Genomic DNA, 21,784 nt, shown 5'->3' on the forward strand with positions numbered 1-21,784 from the left:
CAGAATGCAGCAGTCTGATTGGTCCTAGAACAATAGGATTCAGAATGTAGCAGTCTCATTGGTCCTAGAACAATAGGATTCAGAATGCAGCAGTCTGGTTGGTCCTAGAACAATAGGATCCAGAATGCAGCAGTCTGGTTGGTCCTAGAACAATAGGATCCAGAATGCAGCAGTCTGGTTGGTCCTAGAACAATAGGATCCAGAATGCAGCAGTCTGATTGGCCCTAGAACAATAGGATCCAGAATGCAGCAGTCTGATTGGTCCTAGAACAATAGGATTCAGAATGCAGCGGTCTGATTGGTCCTAGAACAATAGGATTCAGAATGCAGCAGTCTGATTGGTCCTAGAACAATAGGATTCAGAATGTAGCAGTCTCATTGGTCCTAGAACAATAGGATTCAGAATGCAGCAGTCTGGTTGGTCCTAGAACAATAGGATCCAGAATGCAGCAGTCTGGTTGGTCCTAGAACAATAGGATCCAGAATGCAGCAGTCTGATTGGCCCTAGAACAATAGGATCCAGAATGCAGCAGTCTCATTGGTCCTAGAACAATAGGATTCAGAATGCAGCGGTCTGATTGGTCCTAGAACAATAGGATTCAGAATGCAGCAGTCTGATTGGTCCTAGAACAATAGGATTCAGAATGTAGCAGTCTCATTGGTCCTAGAACAATAGGATTCAGAATGCAGCAGTCTGGTTGGTCCTAGAACAATAGGATCCAGAATGCAGCAGTCTGGTTGGTCCTAGAACAATAGGATCCAGAATGCAGCAGTCTGGTTGGTCCTAGAACAATAGGATCCAGAATGCAGCAGTCTGATTGGTCCTAGAACAATAGGATTCAGAATGCAGCGGTCTGATTGGTCCTAGAACAATAGGATTCAGAATGCAGCAGTCTGATTGGTCCTAGAACAATAGGATTCAGAATGTAGCAGTCTCATTGGTCCTAGAACAATAGGATTCAGAATGCAGCAGTCTGGTTGGTCCTAGAACAATAGGATCCAGAATGCAGCAGTCTGGTTGGTCCTAGAACAATAGGATCCAGAATGCAGCAGTCTGATTGGCCCTAGAACAATAGGATCCAGAATGTAGCAGTCTCATTGGTCCTAGAACAATAGGATTCAGAATGCAGCGGTCTGATTGGTCCTAGAACAATAGGATTCAGAATGCAGCAGTCTGATTGGTCCTAGAACAATAGGATTCAGAATGTAGCAGTCTCATTGGTCCTAGAACAATAGGATTCAGAATGCAGCGGTCTGATTGGTCCTAGAACAATAGGATTCAGAATGCAGCGGTCTGATTGGTCCTAGAACAATAGGACCCAGAATGCAGCAGTCTGATTGGTCCTAGAACAATGCAGCAGTAGGATTGGTCTGCAGGAGCCACCCAATCCAGCTCCAGGTGGAAGTGAATCCGCAACCTGATTGGCCTACAGGAGAATCCCAGAATTAGCCAATCACGTGGGGCCCATTGTGTAAATAATGTATATAAAGCAAACATGGGGGGGGGGCTTGCATTCCCCCTCACCACTATGAGCTGAATAATGAGCATGAAATCCACTCTCAACTCCGAGTATATTTGAGATGGAAAGAAGGCTGGTGGTTGCAGAGGCCAAGAAGCCTTCCTAGGGAAGGAGTGGCATCCAATCTAGTGGGGAAGAAGAAAGAAATGAAATCAGAAGAACACAAGAAGAGGAGTGCATGAACTATGGACCATGCTCCCACAGGAGGCAGTGATGGCGACCAATCTGGATGGTTTTAAAAGAGGATTGGACACATAAAATCATGGAGTCAATGGCAGAGGAGACGGCTGTTGGTGGCGGTTAACCAGAATGACTCTGCGCTGCCTCCACAGTTGGCTTCCCCTTACCTCTGTATCATGAAATAATAATAATAATAATAATAATAATAATAATAATAATAATAATAATAATAATTTATTTGTACCCTGCCCATCTGGCTGGGTTTCCCCAGCCACTCTGGGCGGCTTCCAACAAAGATTAAAAATACATTAAAATGTCACACATTAAAAACTTCCCCCAACAGGGCTGTCTTCAGATGTCTGCTAAAGGTCAAATACAGTGGTACCTCAGGTTAATTACTTAATTCATTCTGGAGGTCCGTTCTTAACCTGAAACTGTTCTTAACCTGAAGCACCACTTTAGCTAATGGGGCCTCCTGCTGCCACTGCACCGCCGGAGCACAATTTCTGTTCTCATCCAGATGCAAAGTTCTTAACCCGAGGTACTATTTCTGGGTTAGCGGAGTCTGTAACCTGAAGCGTATGTAACCCGAGGCACCACTGTAGTTGTTTGTCTCTTTGACATCTGGTGGGAGGGCATTCCACTACCAAGAAGGCCCTCTGCCTGGTTCCCTGTAACTTGGCTTCTCACAGCGAGGGAACCGCCAGAAGGCCCTCGGCGCTGGACCTCAGTGTCCCGGCTGAACGATGGGGGTGGAGACTCTCCTTCAGGTTTACTGGACTAAGGCCGTTTAGGGCTTTCACGGGCAGCACCAACACTTTGAATTGTGCTCAGAAACGTACTGGGAGCCAGTGTAGGTCTTTCAGTGTAGGTCTCGGCGGCCACTCCCAGTCACCAGTCTAGCTGCCGCATCCTGGATTAGTTGTAGTTTCCGGGTCACCTTCAAAGGTAGCCCCACGTAGAGTGCATGGCAGTAGTCCAAGCGGGATATAACTAGAGCATGCGCCACTCTGGCAAGACAGTCCTCGGGCAGGGAGGGTCTCAGCCTGGGTACCAGATGGAGCTGGTAGACACAGAATTGACCTGCGCTTCCATGGGCAGCTGTGAGTTCAGGGTCACAGTTACTCCAATCAGGACCAGGGAGTCCTCCACACCAGCCTGCCCCCTGTCCCCCAAGAACACTACTCCTGTCTTGTCAGGATTCAACCTCAATCCATTAGCCACCATCCATCCTCCAACCGCCTCCCAGTAGGAAATGATCAGTGGCGGAGGAAGGGGGGTGCGGAGAGTACGGTTCACTCCAGGTGTCATCACTGGGGGGTGTGTGTGACAAAATGACAAAAATGAGTTGTTTTTTTAAAAAATTGGCCCCACGAAACTTTTTAGTTCAGTCAACAAACATAACGAAACGTGGCTGGCACTGGTCACCACACCGTGGGGGTCGTCACTTGCCTCACTTACCTCTCCTGGGAGTGACGTGGTGGCTTGGGTGCCCACAGGCTCCACGCTGCCTGAAATGGCAGCATGGGGCTTGCGTCTGCCCTCCGCCTCTCCCTCAGCTGCCTTATAGCTGAGGGGGAGGCAGCGGAGAGGCTCCAGGCAGCGCATCCTGTCCGCATGGGCGGCTCGCCCTGCCCTCGGCTGCAGGATGCGCCCGCCGCACCAGGCACCCAAGCGGCTAGCTACGCCACTGGACATGATCGCTTCCTCTTCAGCGTCCAAGATTTTCCACTTTGTTGATCAGTTTCTCCCTATTGGTGAGGACCAGGTCCAGGATAGATGAACCCCTTGTGGGTTCTTCCACCTTCTGGGAAATGAAATGGTAAGCGAGGCCATGGAGGAATTTGTCGGACCTTACATTCTTGGCAGAGTTTGAGTCCCAACCGATATTGGGGAAGTTGAAGTCTCCCAAGATGAAGAAGAAGAGGAGGAGGAGTTTGGATTTGACATCCTGCTTTATCACTACCCTAAGGAGTGGTGCTGTGGGTTAAACCACAGAGCCTAGGACTTGCCGATCAGAAGGTCGGTGGTTCAAATCCCCGTGACGGGGTGAGCTCCCGTTGTTCGGTCCCTGCTCCTGCCAACCTAGCTGTTCAAAAGCACATCAAAGTGCAAGTAGGTAAATTGTTACCGCTCCGGCGGGAAGGTAAGCGGCGTTTACGTGCGCTGCTCTGGTTCGCCAGAAGCGGCTTAGTCATGCTGGCCACATGACCCGGAAGCTGTACGCCGGCTCCCTCGGCCAATAAAGCGAGATGAGCACCGCAACCCCAGAGTCGGCCACGACTGGACCTAATGGCCAGGGGTCCCTTTACCTTTACCTTTACTTTTAAGGAGTCTCAAAGCGGCTCACATTCTCCTTTCCCTTCCGCCTCCACAACAAACACTGTGAGGTGAGTGGGGCTGAGAGACTTCAGAGAAGTGTGACTGGCCCAAGGTCACCCAGCACCAGGCCCACACAGAGCGGGGGCCATATGGGCCGCTTGGCCCGGGCCTCCGATTCCAAAGGGGGCCTCGGTCAGCATATTCACAATCGTAGGGGATACACTGGGGCAAACGTGGAGGTGCAAAGGCGGCCGATTCCCTAGGGCCATGGCTGGCAGCGCGTCTAATTTATAAGACTTCAGTTATCCCCAGGGTAAAAAAGGGGGGGCACATTATTTACAACGGCGTTTCCGTGCACTGCTCTGGTTCGCCAGAAGCGGCTTAGTCATGCTGGCCACATGACCCGGAAGCTGTACGCCGGCTCCCTCGGCCAATAAAGCGAGATGAGCACCGAAACCCCAGAGTCGGTCACGACTGGACCTAGTGGTCAGGGGTGCCTTTACCTTTACGTTATCTACCTGGCCTGGGCCTCTGCCTGGCTCTGCAAGCTCCTGTCCAGCAGCTGCATGTGGAGGAGCGGAGAAGCGAACCCGGTTCCCCAGATTACGAGTCTACCGCTCTTAACCACTACACCACACTGGCTCTCATCACATGACTGCTACATCCCTCCTTTTTGAATGTTTGGCAGTCTGTTTTAGGAAGGCACCATCCAGGTCTTCAGTCTGGTCTGGAGGTCTACAGGAGACCCCCATAGTAAGGTCACTGTGGTTTCGCTCTCCTCTGGTTTTTACCCATATGCTCTCAATTTGCCTTCCATGCTCCAAGTCATGGATCTCTTCACAAGTGTACACATCCTTTATATAATAATAATAATTTATTATTTGTACCCCGCCCATCTGGCTGGGTCTCCCCAGCCACTCTGGGCGGCTTCCACAGAAACCAAAAATACACTAAAATCACACATTAAAAATTTCCCTGAACAGGGCTGCCTTAAGATGTCTTCTGAATGTCAGGTAGTTGTTGATCGCTTTGACATCTGATGGGAGGGCGTTCCACAGGGCGGGCGCCACCACCGAGAAGGCCCTCTGCCTGGTTCCCTGTAGCTTTGCTTCTTGCAATGAGGGAACTGCCAGAAGGGCCTCGGCGCTGGATCTCAGTGTCCGTGCAGAACGATGGGGGTGGAGACGCTCCTTCAGGTATACTGGGCTGATTACATATAATGCTGCTCCTCCTCCCTTCCTGTTTGATCTATTTCTTTTGAGCAGCTCATACCCCCCCCCCCAATTCCTGCATCCCAGCCATGAGTTTCATCCCACCAGGTTTCCGTAACGCCTGTGACCCTTCAGAGGCTCCCTGTATCCTCGCCTCATTGCACACAACCCCAGCTCTTCTTGCAACTCACAACAACCACCTGTTTCTCTCTCTTCTTAGTGCCAATATAACCAAGACACGGCAGTTGGTCTTGGCTTGCTCACTCCCTCTTGGATGACATAACAGCAGGGAAGAGGAGAGGCAACCTTGCAATTCAGTCGGGAAACAAGGCAGGCAGAGGAGGGAGCCAGGGTTATTCCAGGGGATCAGCGGGGAGGAAGAAAAGGAGGTGTGTGTGTGTGTGTGTGTGTCTGTGTGTGTCTGTGTATGTCAATCTGCTTTCAAGAAAGGATTGTCTTAGAGAACCACCTTTGCGGTTTTTTAAATGAAAGGCAGATCAACAGCAACGTAAGAATACAAGAGGCTGCAGGATCAGGCCAGGGGCCCATCTTCTTTCTTTCTTTCTTTCTTTCTTTCTTTCTTTCTTTCTTTCTTATCCTAGAGGTCGCAACAAAGGGTGGTTGTCGACAGATTCTTTTCCCAATCGTCATCTAAAATCTGTTCCTGAGTATCTAACCTCCAATATTCTTTCAAACTTTCCTTGGGTGATTTCCCCTTGTTTACTAACACCTTATACAATTTTGGCCCTGTCTGTCCTATATCCTTTCCCTAATTCTTCGAAGGGTGTAATAATTCTTTTACTACGTTTTTTAACTTCTTCTTCCTTTAGCAGAGAGGAAATTTGTCTTTTCGGTAGCCAATTAATTTTATTCCAAATACCACTTTCCTGTTCCTGTCTACCTTCTATTCCCCAACTATTCTCCATCTCCTCAGTTGAGATCTCCTTTAATTTATCCCCTGACTCCTTTGGGATGAGCTCCCTTAACGGGACCGTTTTATCATAATACCACATTTTGGTAAGGGGTGAGAGGTCAGGAAAAAGCTCCCTTCTCCACTTCTCCCATACCCAGATGGACCCATCTAATCCAGCACCCTTTTCTCTCAGAGACTGGGAAGTGGACCTCTCAGCATGCGCCCCCCCCCCCAGACAATAACCTCCAGATCCCCTGTTTTTATTTTAAAAAGAGTGGGGCGGTTTCTAGCGTTTGTAGTATCTGAGTCACAAGGCAAAATGTACAGGCATTATTCTCTCCTGTGTGTGCACAAAACAAGCCTGCTCTGCCCGCTTTTCAGATTTTATTTTGACTTTGCTACTCCCTTTCTGAAAAATCCCTGCAGACCCCCCCCTCCCACTCCCCTGCCCACTTTCCCTCTGCAGACCAGACACGCCTCCCACTGCCCTTCTGACTGGGTCAGATCCAGGTTGAAGCAAATGGCTCTAGGGATCCCCAGCCATTTTGCTATTTTGGAGATGGGTTGTGTTATGTACTGAGTTGAATAGGATCCAAAATGCAGTAGTCTGATTGGTCCTAGAACAATAGGATCCAGAATGCAGCAGTCTGATTGGTCCTAGAACAATAGGATCCAGAATGCAGCAGTCTGATTGGTCCTAGAACAATAGGATCCAGAATGCAGCAGTCTGATTGGCCCTAGAACAATAGGATCCAGAATACAGCCGTCTGATTGGCCCTAGAACAATAGGATCCAGAATGCAGCAGTCTGATTGGTCCACAGGAGCCACCCAATCCAGCTCCAGGTGGAAGTGAATCCGCAACCTGATTGGCCTACAGGAGAATCCCGGAATTAGCCAATCACGTGGGGCCCATTGTGTAAATAATGGATATAAAGCAGACATTTGGGGGGGACTTCCATTCCTCCTCACCACTATGAGCTGAATAAAGAGCATGAAATCCACTCTCGACTCAGAGTATATTTCAGGTTTTGAGGGCAACCAAGGGCCGCTGCAAAGTGTCCCAATGGGCACGGGGCACAGTGCCCCAGAGGACGCCCTTACCACCCACAATTCGCTCCCCTTCTCATCTCCGCTGCCTCCGTGTAAAGCCTGACAATTGGGGGTGGCAGAGGGGAGGGGGCATGGAAAGAGTGAGGGCCCTCTGTGCTCAAAGATCTCTTGACATTTCCATTCACTTTGGTGTTTTCTACGCTGGCTGCCAAGACGGCATATCAATGCCTCCTGTTTTTCTTTGAGGGCAGGAAGTTGCAAACTCTATGCCGTCTGGAGACAGCTCTCTGCATTAACCCGCCTGCCGAAGACACCATCTTGCTCCTCTGGACGGAGCATTGCAGAAGGCTCCAGGGCACGATCCAAGGCTTGGGTGATGCGGGTGGCACTGTGATCTAAACCACTGAGCCTCTTGGACTTGCTGATCAGAAGGGCAGCAGTTCGAATCCCCACGATGGGGTGAGCTCCCGTTGCTCTGTCCCAGCTCCTGCCAACCTAGCAGTTCAAAAGCACACCAGTGCAAGTAGATAAATACGTATTGCTGTAGCGGGAAGGTAAACGGCGTTTCTGTGCGCTCTGGTTTCTGTCACGGTGTCCCATTTCACCAGATGTGGTTTAGTCCTGCTGGCCACATGCCCCGGAAAGCTGACAAACATCGGCTCCCTCGGCCTAAAAGCGGGATGAGTACCGCAACCCCGTAGTCGCCTTTGACTGGACTTAACCATCCAGGGGTCCTTTACATTTACCTTTTTTTTGCTGCCGCTGGGTTGCATGGCTCTTCTTTTTCTCGTGCATCATTTTTTAAAAATAAACTAGAAATGCATGCAGTTAAGTCAGGATCACTGGGATATTTTGTTAATTTGCTTGTTATTTATTTACCACATTAATATGCCACCTATTCCTTCAATCAGATCGTGAAGCTGAGGCTCCAATACTTTGGCCACCTCATGAGAAGACTCCCTGGAAAAGACCCTGATGCTGGGAAAGATGGAGGGCACAAGGAGAAGGGGACAACAGAGGACAAGATGGTTGGACAGTGTTCTCGAAGCTACCAGCATGAGTTTGACCAAAATGTGGGAGGCAGTGGGAAACAGGAGTGCCTGGCGTGCTCTGGTCCATGGGGTCACGAAGAGTCGGACATGACTAAACGACTAAACAACAACAACCACTTTATATATATATATATATATATATCCAACCAGTGTCTAAAAAACCATAGAATTAAAATAATGTCAACAACCTAAAACTAGAAAAACAACAATATAAAAATGCATGAATAGCCACAGAAGAGAATAAAACTGAAATTCAGACTTGTGAAACAGGATCCAGCCTTCCTGTTATGTACTGAGGGAATAGGATCCAAACTGCAGCAGTCTGATTGGTCCTAGAACAATAGGATCCAAATTGTAGCAGTCTGATTGGTCCTAGAACAATAGGATCCAAATTGCAGCAGTCTGATTGGTCCTAGAACAATGCAGCAGTATGATTGGTTGGCAGGAACCACCCAATCATGCTCCAGATATAAGTGAATCCACAACCAGATTGGCTTACAGTAGAATTCCATAATTAGCCAATCATGTGCAGCCCATTGTGTAAATAATGTATATAAAGCAGATACATTGAGGGGACTTCCATTCATTCCTCCTCACCACTATGAGCTGAATAAAGAGCATGAAATCACTTTGCAACTCTGAGTATATTTCACTTCCACTGACCTGAAAGATAGATGGACTTTCCTTGGTTTGGTCCCTGTCTGGTCTGCCTGTTAGAGCACCCTTGCCTCTCTCTCCCCTGTTCATGGTCCTTAGGTCACCCAAGGGCGATCTCGTGAGCTTTGCCCTTGCAACATCGGTCCCAAGAATTGAGGGCAGACACTAAGCGGACAAGGGAGCCTTTGTCTGCTAGATTCCTCTCCCTCCAGTCCCCAAGGGATTTGAACCAGTTTGACTATCAAGTGTGTTCCTTGCAGATTTGGTTCCTGCAGAGACTGGAAGATCAAAGGATGTTCGTGACTTGCTGCCAGCATTGTTTGCAGACCTGTGAGGGGACTTCAAGAAATCTCCTGTTTTGCTTCTTTTTCTCCGCCTGCTTTCGTCATCCCAAATGTGCAAGACAGCTGGGGCAGTAAGGGCTTGCATTTTTTAAAATTGCACCAGTAAAAAGGACATTCACGTACAGGGTGCTATGGAAAAATACAATTTGTTTTCATGGCACAGAAAATTCTGGCAAGAAATAGGACTTAGGATGAGGACCAGTTTGCCCTGTTGCACTGGAAGCAGGCAGGGCCAGCCCTACCATTAGAGTGAGGCTGGTGGCCATTTGCCCCAGAAGTGTGCAGGGTCATTTTTTTTCCTACCTGAAGCCCACTCACGGGGGACATATACATGACCTTCATCTTTTGTTTCTCTTCCTGAGACTCTGGGCAGATGTGACTTCCCTCTGCCATTTGCACTCTTAATTTCTTCAGTTTTGGAGATTCTCAAAAGCATTTTGCTTTTGTTTATTTTTTTAGGAGGAAAATGGTTTGTTTGTACTGCATTTTTATTTCCAGGGAGAAAGAGAGATGCTTGTGTGATTTTCTGTCTCGGATGCCAAAATACATTGACAATGCCTCTCTGGTGCCATTATTTATTATTTCAGGCATGTAACTATCCACCTTGACTTCGGCGTATTGGGAGGCTGGGGGTGTTTGCCGTTTACTTCCTTGCCTCAGGCAGCCAAATGTCTTGTGTCAGCCCTGGAGCTATGCGCAAGTGCGCATGCCCCGTTTAAGTGTGCGGCCTGCCCAGGATCTCTCCTCTGTGAGGCACTGCAGAACCAAACGGCCTGTGTGGGAAGGAAGAGAGCTTCTGCGGTGGCTTTTAAAAGCTGTGTTGGGGAGAACCATGAGGTTGCTCTGAAGTTTATTGAGGATCCGTAAGGGAAAGATCAGGAGGCAGGAGACAGCCCCCTTCACCACCCCTGAGCTTTGTGTAGAGCGTGTGGCTCAGAGGGATGGGCAGTGAGCGCACCGTCTGTTTCCAAGCGTCGGTCACATCCCTGTTGTTTGGGGACTAACAGGTGAACAGCAAAGGTGGGTCCTGAGAGCCCTTATAGCTGCAAAAGACATACACTGTGTGACTGGAAGAAGAAACACCCGCAGTCTCCTCAGGAGGGAAGATCTGTAGCTCATCTGTGGAGTGACCACTTTGCATGCAGGATCAGTGCTCAGGAATCCATCAACGGTGTCTCCGAAAAAATATCCGAGGAAGGCACACACACACACACCCACTTTCCAAGGGAGCCCGTTCTGCTTTCCCAACATCTTGGTTCTCATAGTGGGCAAGCAGATCCTCCAATGGAAGTCTGCAAGCAGGACCTGAGTGCGAATCCCAGTCACCCAATGTGTGTGTTAGTTTTTTTTATTAGGAATTTCAACGTAACAATTTATCAGAAATACATCATCCTCATCCCCCCCCCCATTTTTTCCCTCTCCTAAAAAGAAAAACCCACCCTCACAGACTTCCCTCAGCTTTCTCTGGTGTCTCAGCACATGTTATTTTCTACATATTATAAAATTGTAAAGATCCTTAATTAATCTATCAATATGTTACCAATAAAAAAAAAGTGTATCTTTATTCAAAACCTGCCAAGGAGTCCAGTTCATTTTGTTGTTTCTTTAAGTACTTTGTAAAAGGTTCCCATTCTTCTTTAAAGTAACAGTTGTCCTTATCACGTAGTTTGTGTGTCAATTTCGCCAATTCTGCGTAATCCATCAGTTTCTCTTGCCACAGTTCTTCAGTCGGGATGTCCTCATTCTTCCATCCTTGGGCTATTAGGACTCTCACCCAATGTGTGTTTGTGTATGTTTCCCACCCCACTTGCAACGCAGCTCTTTTTCTTTACTTCTGTTTTGGTGCTGCATAATACACACACACACACACACACACACACACACACACACACACACCCAGATGAAAAGCTGCCATATTTGAAGATGTCTCAGTCCCCCAGTTTTGGACTGGGCACAAATACCGTATTTTTTGCACCATAACACTCACTTTTTTCCTCCTAGAAAGTAAGGGGAAATGTCTGTGCGTGTTATGGAGCGAATGCCTACGGGTTGCGGGGGGGATCTGTTGCAGTTGTGAGCAGAGGATCCATGGTTCCCCTTCCTTCCCTCCTCCGTGGCTCGCTTTGAAACAGCAAAGCGGGAGAAGAGCCGCTGAGTGTGGAGGAGAGAGGGACAGAGAGCCTGCTTGCTTTAAAGGAGCAAAGCGGGAGAGGAGAGGAGCCGCTTACACTCCTGTCCGGTTGGCTCCTTTAAAGCAAGCAGGCTCTCTGTCCCTCTCTCCTCCCCACTCAGCTGGCTAAATAGCATTATTAGCAGCATCCTTCTCCACACACCCCACGCATGCTCCTTGTCCCTTGAGTGCTTTTCCTTCCCTCCCCACTTAAAACATGGTTACAAAGCACGGATCCACATGGATCCTCAGGATTTTTACAGTGGGTCACCCCAAATTCACCATCAGATCACATAGCATGTCCATGGCTACATCTTGCACCAAAAAAATCACGCACCCACTGTTGCCTGGGGTCGCAGTGGTGCAAAAACGTGGTTACAAAGCATGGATACACATGGATCCTCAGGATTTTTGCATTGGGCTACTCCAAACTCACTGTCAGATCACATGTCTGTGGGCACAGCATGAACCACAAAAATCATACATCCACTGTTTCGTTTAGAATATTTTTTTTCTTGTTTTCCTCCTCTAAAAACTATGTGCGTGTTATGGTCTGGTGCGTGTTATAGAGCGAAAAATACGGTAATTCCTGCAGTTATGGGAGTGGGGTGAGGAGAATATCTGCCTTAATGCTACCATGATTCAAGCTCCAGCACTGGGAGAGTTTGGTAACGGGTGATATGCGCAGTTTTACAATACACCTGGGGCAGAGGGGTGAGAGATGTCTGCATCACAACTTTCAACTGGTTCAGTGGTCATTTTCACACCCCCAGGGATCCCCAGGTCTGCAAGGTGTGTTTGGGGTCTCAGGCAGAAGATTCGCAGCAATGCCCAACTGCTAGAACACTTGCTGTGGAAGAAGCCACCGTAAAACAAACATGTCTAGTGGTATTAGGTACATTCCGCCTCTCTAGAAGGGAGACTGGGGCAGACTATGATAGCACTGTTATCTTATGCTGCCCCCTTCTGGGTAGGGGTGGGAGATCAAGCCTTTCACAAATTCAGTTTCCCATACCAACACATGAATCAAAACACAGCTCTTTGGAATTCACACTTCTCTGAATTTTGCAATCGACTTCCCTAACCAAAGCAGACACACACACAAAAATACAATAGTGAAAAATGCACACAAAACAGAGTATATTGCTCACCAAGCATTTCTGTATATTAAGAAAGTATGTGCACAAAAGTGTGTAGTAATTCTCATATGCATTTTTTAAAACAAAAAGTTTGCAAATATATGTGGAAATGGGGTGAACCCAGCTTAACAAATGAAAAGAGAGACTGAAAGAATCCAAAGCTGAGAGATTTGGCCTTCTCTAGTTCTGGCTGGGAAAAATTGGCTACCAAACCACAGTGTGGCTGCCAAACTTGTTGTTGTTTAGTCGTTTAGTCATGGCCGACTCTTCGTGACCCCCTGGACCAGAGCACGCCAGGCACTCCTGTCTTCCACTGCCTCCCGCAGTTTGGTCAAACTCATGCTGGTCACTTCGAGAACACTGTCCAACCATCTCGTCCTCTGTCGTCCCCTTCTCCTTGTGCCCTCCATCTTTCCCAACATCGGGGTCTTTTCCAGGGAGTCTTCTCTTCTCATGAGGTGGCCAAAGTCTTGGAGCCTCAGCTTCAGGATCTGTCCTTCCAGTGAGCACTCAGGGCTGATTTCCTTCAGAATGGAGAGGTTTGATCTTCTTGCAGTCCATGGGACTCTCCAGAGTCTCCTCCAGCACCATAATTCTAAAGCATCCATTCTTTGGCGATCAGCCTTCCTTATGGTCCAGCTCTCACTTCCATACATCACGACTGGGGAAACCAGAGCTTGAACTATACAGACCTTGCTTGAAATCTGCTTTTCTGAGTTCAACTTGAATTTGGAACCGGAGGTAAGAAATATCAAGTCAGTTTAAATCTGAATCCTGGCAAGATGGAGACCCAGTGCAGATGCTTAGGGGGGCCATTAATGCATCTCCTCCTTGCACCCCAAAAGGGACAAAGCACGGTTTTGCAAAAGATGTGCATTTGCTAACCTATATGCACAGGTGCAAACTAATAAATAGTGCAATTTAAATACAACTGCAATGCACCCCTCCCTGGTGACGGAGGATGCGATGAGGGGACCCCCATTTCTGCTGCCTGGGTGCTGCATGTTACGGCTGTGCCCTGAATTCAAGGTCCCTGCAGGTCCCCCTTCTCAGAGTTCTTCATCTTTAAACTGGACTTCGACTAGGCAGCCCTTCCAACAGGGGAACGTGCCCCGCGAAGCAGATCACAAAGCCATCCTGTGTATACAATTGCTTTGTTTGTGGCAACTGGATCATCTGACTTTTTCACCAGATAAGCCCTTTTTGAATGACCACTGCAAACATCCTCAAATGTGGAGGCAGTAAAATCAAACGAAGCCAGTGCGTGAATCAAACATTTCCAGTATCGGTTCCACCCTTTTCCCCACACGCCTGCTGGATTCCTCCCTTTTCACCCAAAGCCAACAGGTGCCTCTGGTGACCTCACAGGGGCACCTAAAACTGCCCTGAAGCCAGGCGAAGAGGCCCATTTGACCTGCCCACTGCTCTAGGCTGGCAGTGACTCTCCCCGGTCTCAAGTTGGGGAGGGTCTTCTCTAACCCTGCTCTGGGATGCGCAGGGATGATGAAAGTTGGTCAGGGTACACTGACTACCTCTGCCCTGCTGGTTAAGATTCTTTTGGCAGCAATGCATGACTTGGAGCCACCCCCACCAGCCTCCCCCAACCTGGTGCCCTGGACCGCAGTTCCCATTAGCCCCAGCCAGAGCGTTTGTGGTCCAAAACTTCTGGAGGGAACTAAGCTGAGGCTGTCCCACCCGTAGAGCCTGTGCTGCCCCTCTGGATGGCAGCCCCTCCCTCTGCGGCTACAGGAATGATTTTCCACCCTGTGGCAATCCGGAGATGAAGGAGGAGCTGGCTGTGCACCACCCGGTACATGTCGTACAGCCACAGCCCTTCCTTGCTGGCACACAGCTCTGCTTGCTGCAGCTCCACGCAGGACAGGCCACTCCTTAGAAGAGTGGCAGAAATGGGTCGTGAGGAAACTGCAGAGGCTCTCAAGGCAGTCTTTGAGCCTGACTGAGCTTAGGAGTTCTCCTGCGAAGGGCTGCATAGTGGGGCAACAGAGCTGCGGAGGGAGAAGGCAGCGGCTCACGAGGTCTCCAGCTCAGACCACAGCCTTGCTGGGAACTCAACAGATTATCTCAGGGCCCCTGGGGCCACTCAAAAGACTTCATTTCCCATCGTCCCTGACCATTGGCCAGGTTATCTGGGGCGAATGGGAGACGGAGTTGCTCAGCATCTGTGAGGCCACAAGTTCCTCATCCCCTGTGTTCTCCGTTTTCTTTCCTTGTTCTGAAAGCTTCATGCAGGTGTAGGGTCCGTGTGTCTATTCCCCCCAATATGTTTTACATCTGTGCCACCAGGAACATCCCAAATTATACTGTGGGCTCAAGGAACTCAGGCAAGGTGTGGTCGGGGAGACATGACTTTTCGAGAATGCATTAGGAAATAGAGTTTAATAAATCACCCTACTTACATAACAAAATTTCTCGGAAACTAACTAGCAAGGCAGATTGTTACTCAGAAGTAGCTGGAAAATGTGTACAAAACACTCAGCGTGTGACTCAGAGTTACCCATTTCTGTTCAGTGGCGTCACAAGCCTTCGTTTTTCTTCTTCTGCAGCCAGCGCCCTTGTCGAAAGGTAAGCCGGAGCCTTGAGTCTGCAGCTCTTTCAAGAAAACAGACTGCGTGTCTCATCTTAGTAGGAGACGGCTCGATGATCCACTTTTGCCGAACAGATGCTCTGCAAAGTCTCTGTGAAGAGCTCTTGGCTCTATCCTTCCCAGTTCCCAGAGCGTCATTAAAGAAGCTGTCATGATGGAAAAGTCTGAAAAACATCAAGAAACCACTAACTACCTTGGCGGAAACTATTTTGCTAGTTTCTTCTCATCGGCTCCCTACAAACTCTGGTTTATAAAGAGGCTTCCAGCCTCTCTCTCTAACACAAATCCCTGCTTGTCAGCATAAGCCAGGGGTCGCTCATGTGGTAACTTCCAGATGCTGTTGGCCTGTGAAAGTCTCATCATCCAAGAAGATACTTGTGGAGGCTGAGAGGAGCCATGGTCTAACAAAACCTAAAAGCACCACACTGGTTCTCCTGAGCCTAAGCCATCTTTGTTACATCCACACAGAGTTCAAAACTCCCATTATTCTAGACACATTTTGCGACAGGGAATTTCATTAACGCGAGCAGTTTCTGAGCTCTGGGCACAGTACTGAGCCTAAGATTTCAGATTAAAACTGCCACTGCTGGAAGAAAAGGAGGACCTTTTTCTGCCTCCCCACATCCAGCCGCTCTCTGAAGACTGGAGAAGGGACCCTCATAAGAATATTAGGGGGGTGGGCACAGGAAGGACTAGACCATGTGAAAAAGGAACATAAGATTTTAGCTGCAGCTCATTCATTTTCAGCTTTGTATTCTTGTTATTAAAAAAAAGCACACCTAGACATTCCGCTGCGGTGCCCATAACCTAGGTTCAAGGTGGAATTTAGCTCCTAGAATTCATATCTCAGTTTGTAACACTGCATCCGCACCAGCGCTAACCAGGGCTCCCTCAGAAACCATAGCCTGAAACCATGGCTTGAAGTGAGTTAACAAAGCATAGTTATAAAATAATTTGGTTCGTATAACTATGGTCATGATAAGGGCACATATGGGAAAGGGGGTTTGCATCTGAGTAGGGAGAGAGGCGAGTAAGGGTGTTTGCAGTCCTAAGCCTGATTCCCATTTTGCATGCTATGATTTGGGGCAGTGTTTGTCAAAGTGGGTGGTTGCAAAGGGGGGGGGGGCGCAGGAACAATCCAGGAGGGCAGGAGTAGCTTTGAATAGGCAGGTAAGCTGTGATCCACTTCCCAGGCAGGTAAGCTGTGATCCACTTCCCAGGCCTGGTTGAAGCCGAAAAATAAGAGGGCAGTGGAAGCATAAAAAAAGAAGAGAATTTTGAAAAACCATCAGTGCATGTTTCATCTGTTGTGTAATGATGCTTACCGCCACATCGTGCACCGTTGTGGGACAGCAACAACGCCCCCCCCCCGAATCTGGTGGCCCTGCTGGAGCCGAGGGGTTTTCCCGGGCTTGGGGGAACCCTTTTCGGCTTCAACCAGGCCTGGGAAGTGGATCACAGCTTACCTGCCTATTTGGCCAACGGCAAGGGGGCACTGAGTATTTTTTTTCTGAAAAGGGGGCAGTAGAACAAATAAGTTTGGGAACCTCTGATTTGGAGGGAGACAGGGTGACACCTGTGCTGAGCCAATGATTATCCTTTACAGGGCTGCAGGGAGGAGGGTGGAAACACAGAAATGAGATTTGGGTGGGCTTCCACTCAAAACCACCATCTAGGCAGGATTCAATCATTCAACCACAAGAACAGCAACCATATTGCTATGGCTCCAAAAAATGGAAGGTTTTCTGGAGCATAAGCTAGTCCATCTCTGGTGCCTTTCCAGTGACCACCTACCGCTTTCTTCTTTCTGATGATGAATATATGAATGTCCTCGCTCCGATACTCCTCGTCGTGCTTCTCCAAGGGAACCTTCTCCAGATCAAAGTCCCTCTGAAGAAGCTGCAATTTAACATTGCGCAAGAATAAAAGAGTGCAGCTAAACGTCCTTGGCCTCATTCAGATCTGAGCCTCCCAGAGAAATTGCACCACTTATGTAACCATAACCTCAGAAGCACAGCACAGAAATCTTCCACTAAGACTCCTGGGAGCTCAGCTGCTGCACCAAAGGCACACCTGGCCCCACATGCTTCTCAAAGGGGCAAATCAGATGCCTATGGGAAGTCACAACCAGGGTATGAGCGCCACAGCCCTCAGCCACAGCTGTTCCCCAGCACACTGCCTCTGATTCCGGAGGAAGTTTTCAGCCACTGCTAGCTTTCTCTTCCGTGCCTGAAGTTTTCAGCCACTGCTAGCTTTCTCCTCCATCCCTTCTAAAGCAATCTAATTTGGTGCCATCACAATATTGTGCAGTCATTTTGTAGTTTAACTATGTGCTGTGCCTGTCCTGACTCTCCCATCATTCACTTCCATTGGATGACCCTCGATTCTAGTACTATCTAAGGCACAGAAAAACCTATCCATACCACGTTCTTCAGACCATGCGTAATTTCATAGATAATAATACAATAATAATTTATTTGTTATATACAACCCATCTGATTGGGTTGGCCTTGCCACCCTGGGCGGCTTCCAACAAATTAGATACACCAAGCACAATAAAACATTAAAAGCTTCCCTAAACAGGGCTGCCTTCAGATGTCTTCTAAAAGTCAAGATAGTGGCTTATTTCTCTGACATCTGGTGGGAGGGCGTTCCACAGGGCAGGTGCCACTACCGGGAAGGCCCTCTGCCTGGTTCCCTGTAACTTCACTTCTCGCAGGGAGGGAACTGCCAAAAGGCCCTCGGAGGTGGACCTCTGTGTCCGGGCAGAACGATGGGGGTGGAGACGCTCCATGATACGAGGTCTATCACGTTCTCTGAACTAAAGAGTCTCAAATGTTGTGAGATTCTCCATCTCCTTGATCGTTTCGGCGGCCCTTTCCTGAAATTTTTCCAGATCTACAATATCCTTTTGGAGGCGAGGTGGCCAGAAAGCATTCAATGTGTGTCACAGCACATATTTTTGTTTTTTAAAAAAGCATTAAGACTTGGGGTTAGTCTAGAAGACCCTTGGGGTCCTTTCCAACTTTACAATTCTATGATTCTATGACACTGTCAGGTTTCTGTTTGATTTTTATATCCCGTTCCAGAAAGCGCCTTGGGATACTTCCAGGCTTTTCTCCACAGGAACAAGGCCTCCTCCAAGACATTCTGCACTGGCAGATGACTCACCTCAAAGTATTTTTTCTCCACTTCTGGGTTCTTCCCCATAGTCCTTTCTTCATAGCAGCAAAGGATGGTCGTCTCAGGGCCAGCCAGGTCCTTCAGAGTCTTCAGCAACGGCTCCAGTGACTGTCCGTAAAGCAGAAAGCACTTGCCACTTAACTTCATTCCACACTTGCAGCTAAAAGGCGAATCTACAAGAAAAAATGTGATTTACCTCTTCGTAGTAGATGCAGTCTGCCATCAGGATGTAATCAGGTGCCGGAAGGAAGTCTGATACTTCTTCACCCCTAAACAAGAAGAAGGTGGATGCAATACAGAAAAGAACATTTGGTTTTATTTGAGCCCTGTTGTTCAGTCGACAGCGGCTCCCAAAGCAGCTTTATGATTAAATGCATAAAAAAGTACAAGTCTATCTACAAGTTATGCAGGTATGTGTGTGGCAGAGACTTCTGGGCAACCCCAAGAGCACAAGCCAGGCCAACCTTCACCAACCTGGTGACACTGAGGAGGGGTTGGGCCAGATGACCTTCGCGGTCCCTTCTACAATTCTATTAACTAAGAATAAAACTTTGGACCACATGCTGGCTGGGGCTGATGGGAGTTGTAGTCCAAGGTATAAGGAGGGCAGCAGGGGACAGAATGTTGCAGGGCCTGGCAGATCTACCTCTGCTGACCTACCAATTTAGTTCAACGCTTAGCCACCCCCATGCAAAACCTTCTAAGCTTCAAATACACATAAAATGCTAAGTCAGTTCAAAGCAAAGTATGGAACGGCTGGAGGAAGTTGGAAGCAAGCTCATGTTCATATGATTATCTGTGACTTCACGCTACAGATCACAGCCCTACCTAAGAGCCACTCTCTGGTTAAAGTTGACTTCCATTCCCTAAAATTGGTTTGCAGTTTCTTGAGGAAATTTTAAATTACAGAACAAGAAGTTCATACGAACCATTTCAGTACCTTGGCTTGAATGGAGCCTGTGATAAGATGCCGATTATTCTCAATGTTCATTTTCAGCAAATCCTGAACTTCATCGAGATCAGTAACTGTAACGTTTGCACTACAAAAGAGGGGGGGGGCTATATTAGTTGCCCATCACACATACACACAAACGCAAGAAACCACACAATGCACAAGTTTTTAAGCATCCCTCATTCAGCTTAGAAAAAGTCCTGTTTGCAACTAAGTTCTTGCCAAAGCAACTATGCTTAAAACTCTGGACATGAGCCAACACAGATTCAGTTCTGGTGGGAATGACTCAGGCATGCACAATTAGGGCACACACCAAAATAACCTGGTTAAATAAATCCTGCATAAAAAGGGATATAAATGAAAACAAGAAGTGGCAATGATTAATACAATTAGGCCCACCCTACCATGCTGCAAAACCCTTCGGCATGTTGGAACACTATTTCAGTCTCCAGTAGTAAACATTAAATTTGTGCGATTAGCAGTGCAATTGTGAGGGTTTTTTTGCGGGGGGGGGGGGAGCCTGGACTCAATCCCTTTAGCTCTAGGTGCAGGACCACAAGATGGGAGTGCTGGCTACTAGTGAGATGGCCTTAAAAATACTTTAGACAGATTCATGGAGGATAAGGCCGTCTTATAATATTCTAGTAGTTTATGATGTTGCAAACTTCCCTGTGGCCTGTTGACAAAGGCTGGTATATAGAATCATAGAATTGTAGAGTTGGAAGGAATCTCTCGGGTCATGCAGCCCAACCCCCCTGCCATGCAGGGATCTCAGCTGAAGAATCCACGACAGATGGAATATCCTTTCTCTGTAGAAGTATCTATATAAAGGTAAAGGGACCCCTGACCATTAGGTCCAGTCGTGACCGACTCTGGGGTTGCAGAGCTCATCTCGCTTTATTGGCCGAGGGAGCCGGCACAGAGCTTCTGGGTCATGTGGCCAGCATGACTAAGCCGCTTCTGGCGAACCATAGCAGCGCACGGAAACGCCGTTTACCTTCCCGCCAGAGCGGTACCTATTTATCTACTTGCGCTTTGACGTGCTTTCGAACTGCTAGGTTGGCAGGAGCAGGGACTGAGCAACGGGAGCTCACCCCGTCATGGGGAATCGAACCGCCGACCTTCTGATCGGCAAGTCCTAGGCTCTGTGGTTTAACCCACAGCGCAGGGTTAAACCTAGGTAGAACTGGGGTTATTACTGTTATTATTGAAGGCTCCAGGGTGCCGCTGCTGCCTGTCAGTGTGGGCAATACTGGACCAACTAGATGGGCCTGAGGACTGGACTCTTACCATTAATTTTAAGGGAAGAGCTATAGCTCGGTGGGAAGGGCACCTGTATTATTATTATTATTATTATTATTATTATTATTATTCAGAAGGTCCCATGCTCAATCCCAAGAAGGCACCAGCGCCTCCAGGTAGCGCTGGGGTTGTTCTTATTACAGGCTGGGGTTTGCTGCTGCTGCCAGTGTAGGCCACACTGAGCGATATTATTATTATTATTATTATTATTATTATTATTATTATTATTATTATTATTATTATTATGGTCCAGGGTGCCACTGCTGCCTGTCAGTGTGGGCAATGCTGGATCAACTAGATGGGCCTGAGGACTGGAATCTTACTGTTAATTTTAAGGGAAGAGCTATAGCTCGGTGGGAAGGGCACCTATATTATTATTATTATTATTATTATTATTATTATTATTATTATTATTATTCCGAAGGTCCCATGCTCCATCCCAAGAAGGCACCAGCGCCTCCAGGTAGCGCTGGGGTTATTATCATTCAAGGCTCCAGAGTGCTGCTGCTGCTGCTGCCAGTCAGTGTAGGCCACACTGGGCGAGGCGGAAGGCCCACGGCGCCGCTGAGGCGAGGCCCGGCCCGGCCGCTCTCCTTGCCCGCCCGGCGACGTACCCGAGGCTGGCGGCCATGAGGCCCACGAGGCCGGTGCCGGCGCCCAGCTCGAGCGCGGCCTTGCGGCGGAGAGGGAGCCCGGCCGGGCCCGCCGCCTCCTCCTCGGCCGCCTTCTCGAGGAAGCGCGCCAGCACCAGCGCCGCGTCCCACACCACGCAGCCCGTGCCGCCCGCCGAGCGCTGCCCCAGGCGGAGCCCCGCCGAGCCGTCCCGCCGGGCCAGGGCGCGCTCGAAGCCCGCAGAAGGGCAGGCCGGCGACGCCATGGCGGAGGCGAGGCGGCGAGGGAGGAGGAGCGAAGGGCGGCGGCGGGAGGAGGCCGCTCTCCCCTCACGGACCCAAAGCCGCCTCGGAGGGAAGCGGAGCCGCTACTGCTTATTATTACTATTCTTCTTCACATTATATCGGCAGGCAAACCTAACAGTACACTTTGGAACTCCCTGCCTCATGATCACAGACACGCACGGGAAAGTCGCCTCAAAAGCAGAGCCACCACTGATATTATTCACCTTATGTAACAGTACCCTTTGGAACTCCCGACCTCATGATCTCATGGAGTCGCCTTCGCTGTT

The 21,784-nt window shown here is 48.7% G+C and overlaps 1 protein-coding gene across 1 annotated transcript; it reads right to left on the reverse strand.

Moving 5' to 3' along the window:
• Nucleotides 1-14,941: 14,941 nt before the first annotated feature.
• Nucleotides 14,942-21,478, reverse strand: VCPKMT (valosin containing protein lysine methyltransferase). The gene is made up of 6 exons (XM_053365901.1): nucleotides 21,216-21,478; nucleotides 19,277-19,387; nucleotides 18,544-18,616; nucleotides 18,336-18,455; nucleotides 16,959-17,063; nucleotides 14,942-15,328 (listed from the first exon to the last, which is right to left on the reverse strand). Exons 1-6 carry the CDS (start codon nucleotides 21,476-21,478, stop codon nucleotides 15,314-15,316), a joined length of 687 nt encoding a protein of 228 aa, XP_053221876.1. The 3' UTR covers nucleotides 14,942-15,313.
• Nucleotides 21,479-21,784: the final 306 nt, after the last annotated feature.

Source organism: Podarcis raffonei, chromosome 1, assembly GCF_027172205.1.
Source record: "Podarcis raffonei isolate rPodRaf1 chromosome 1, rPodRaf1.pri, whole genome shotgun sequence".
Lineage (NCBI taxonomy): Eukaryota > Metazoa > Chordata > Lepidosauria > Squamata > Lacertidae > Podarcis > Podarcis raffonei.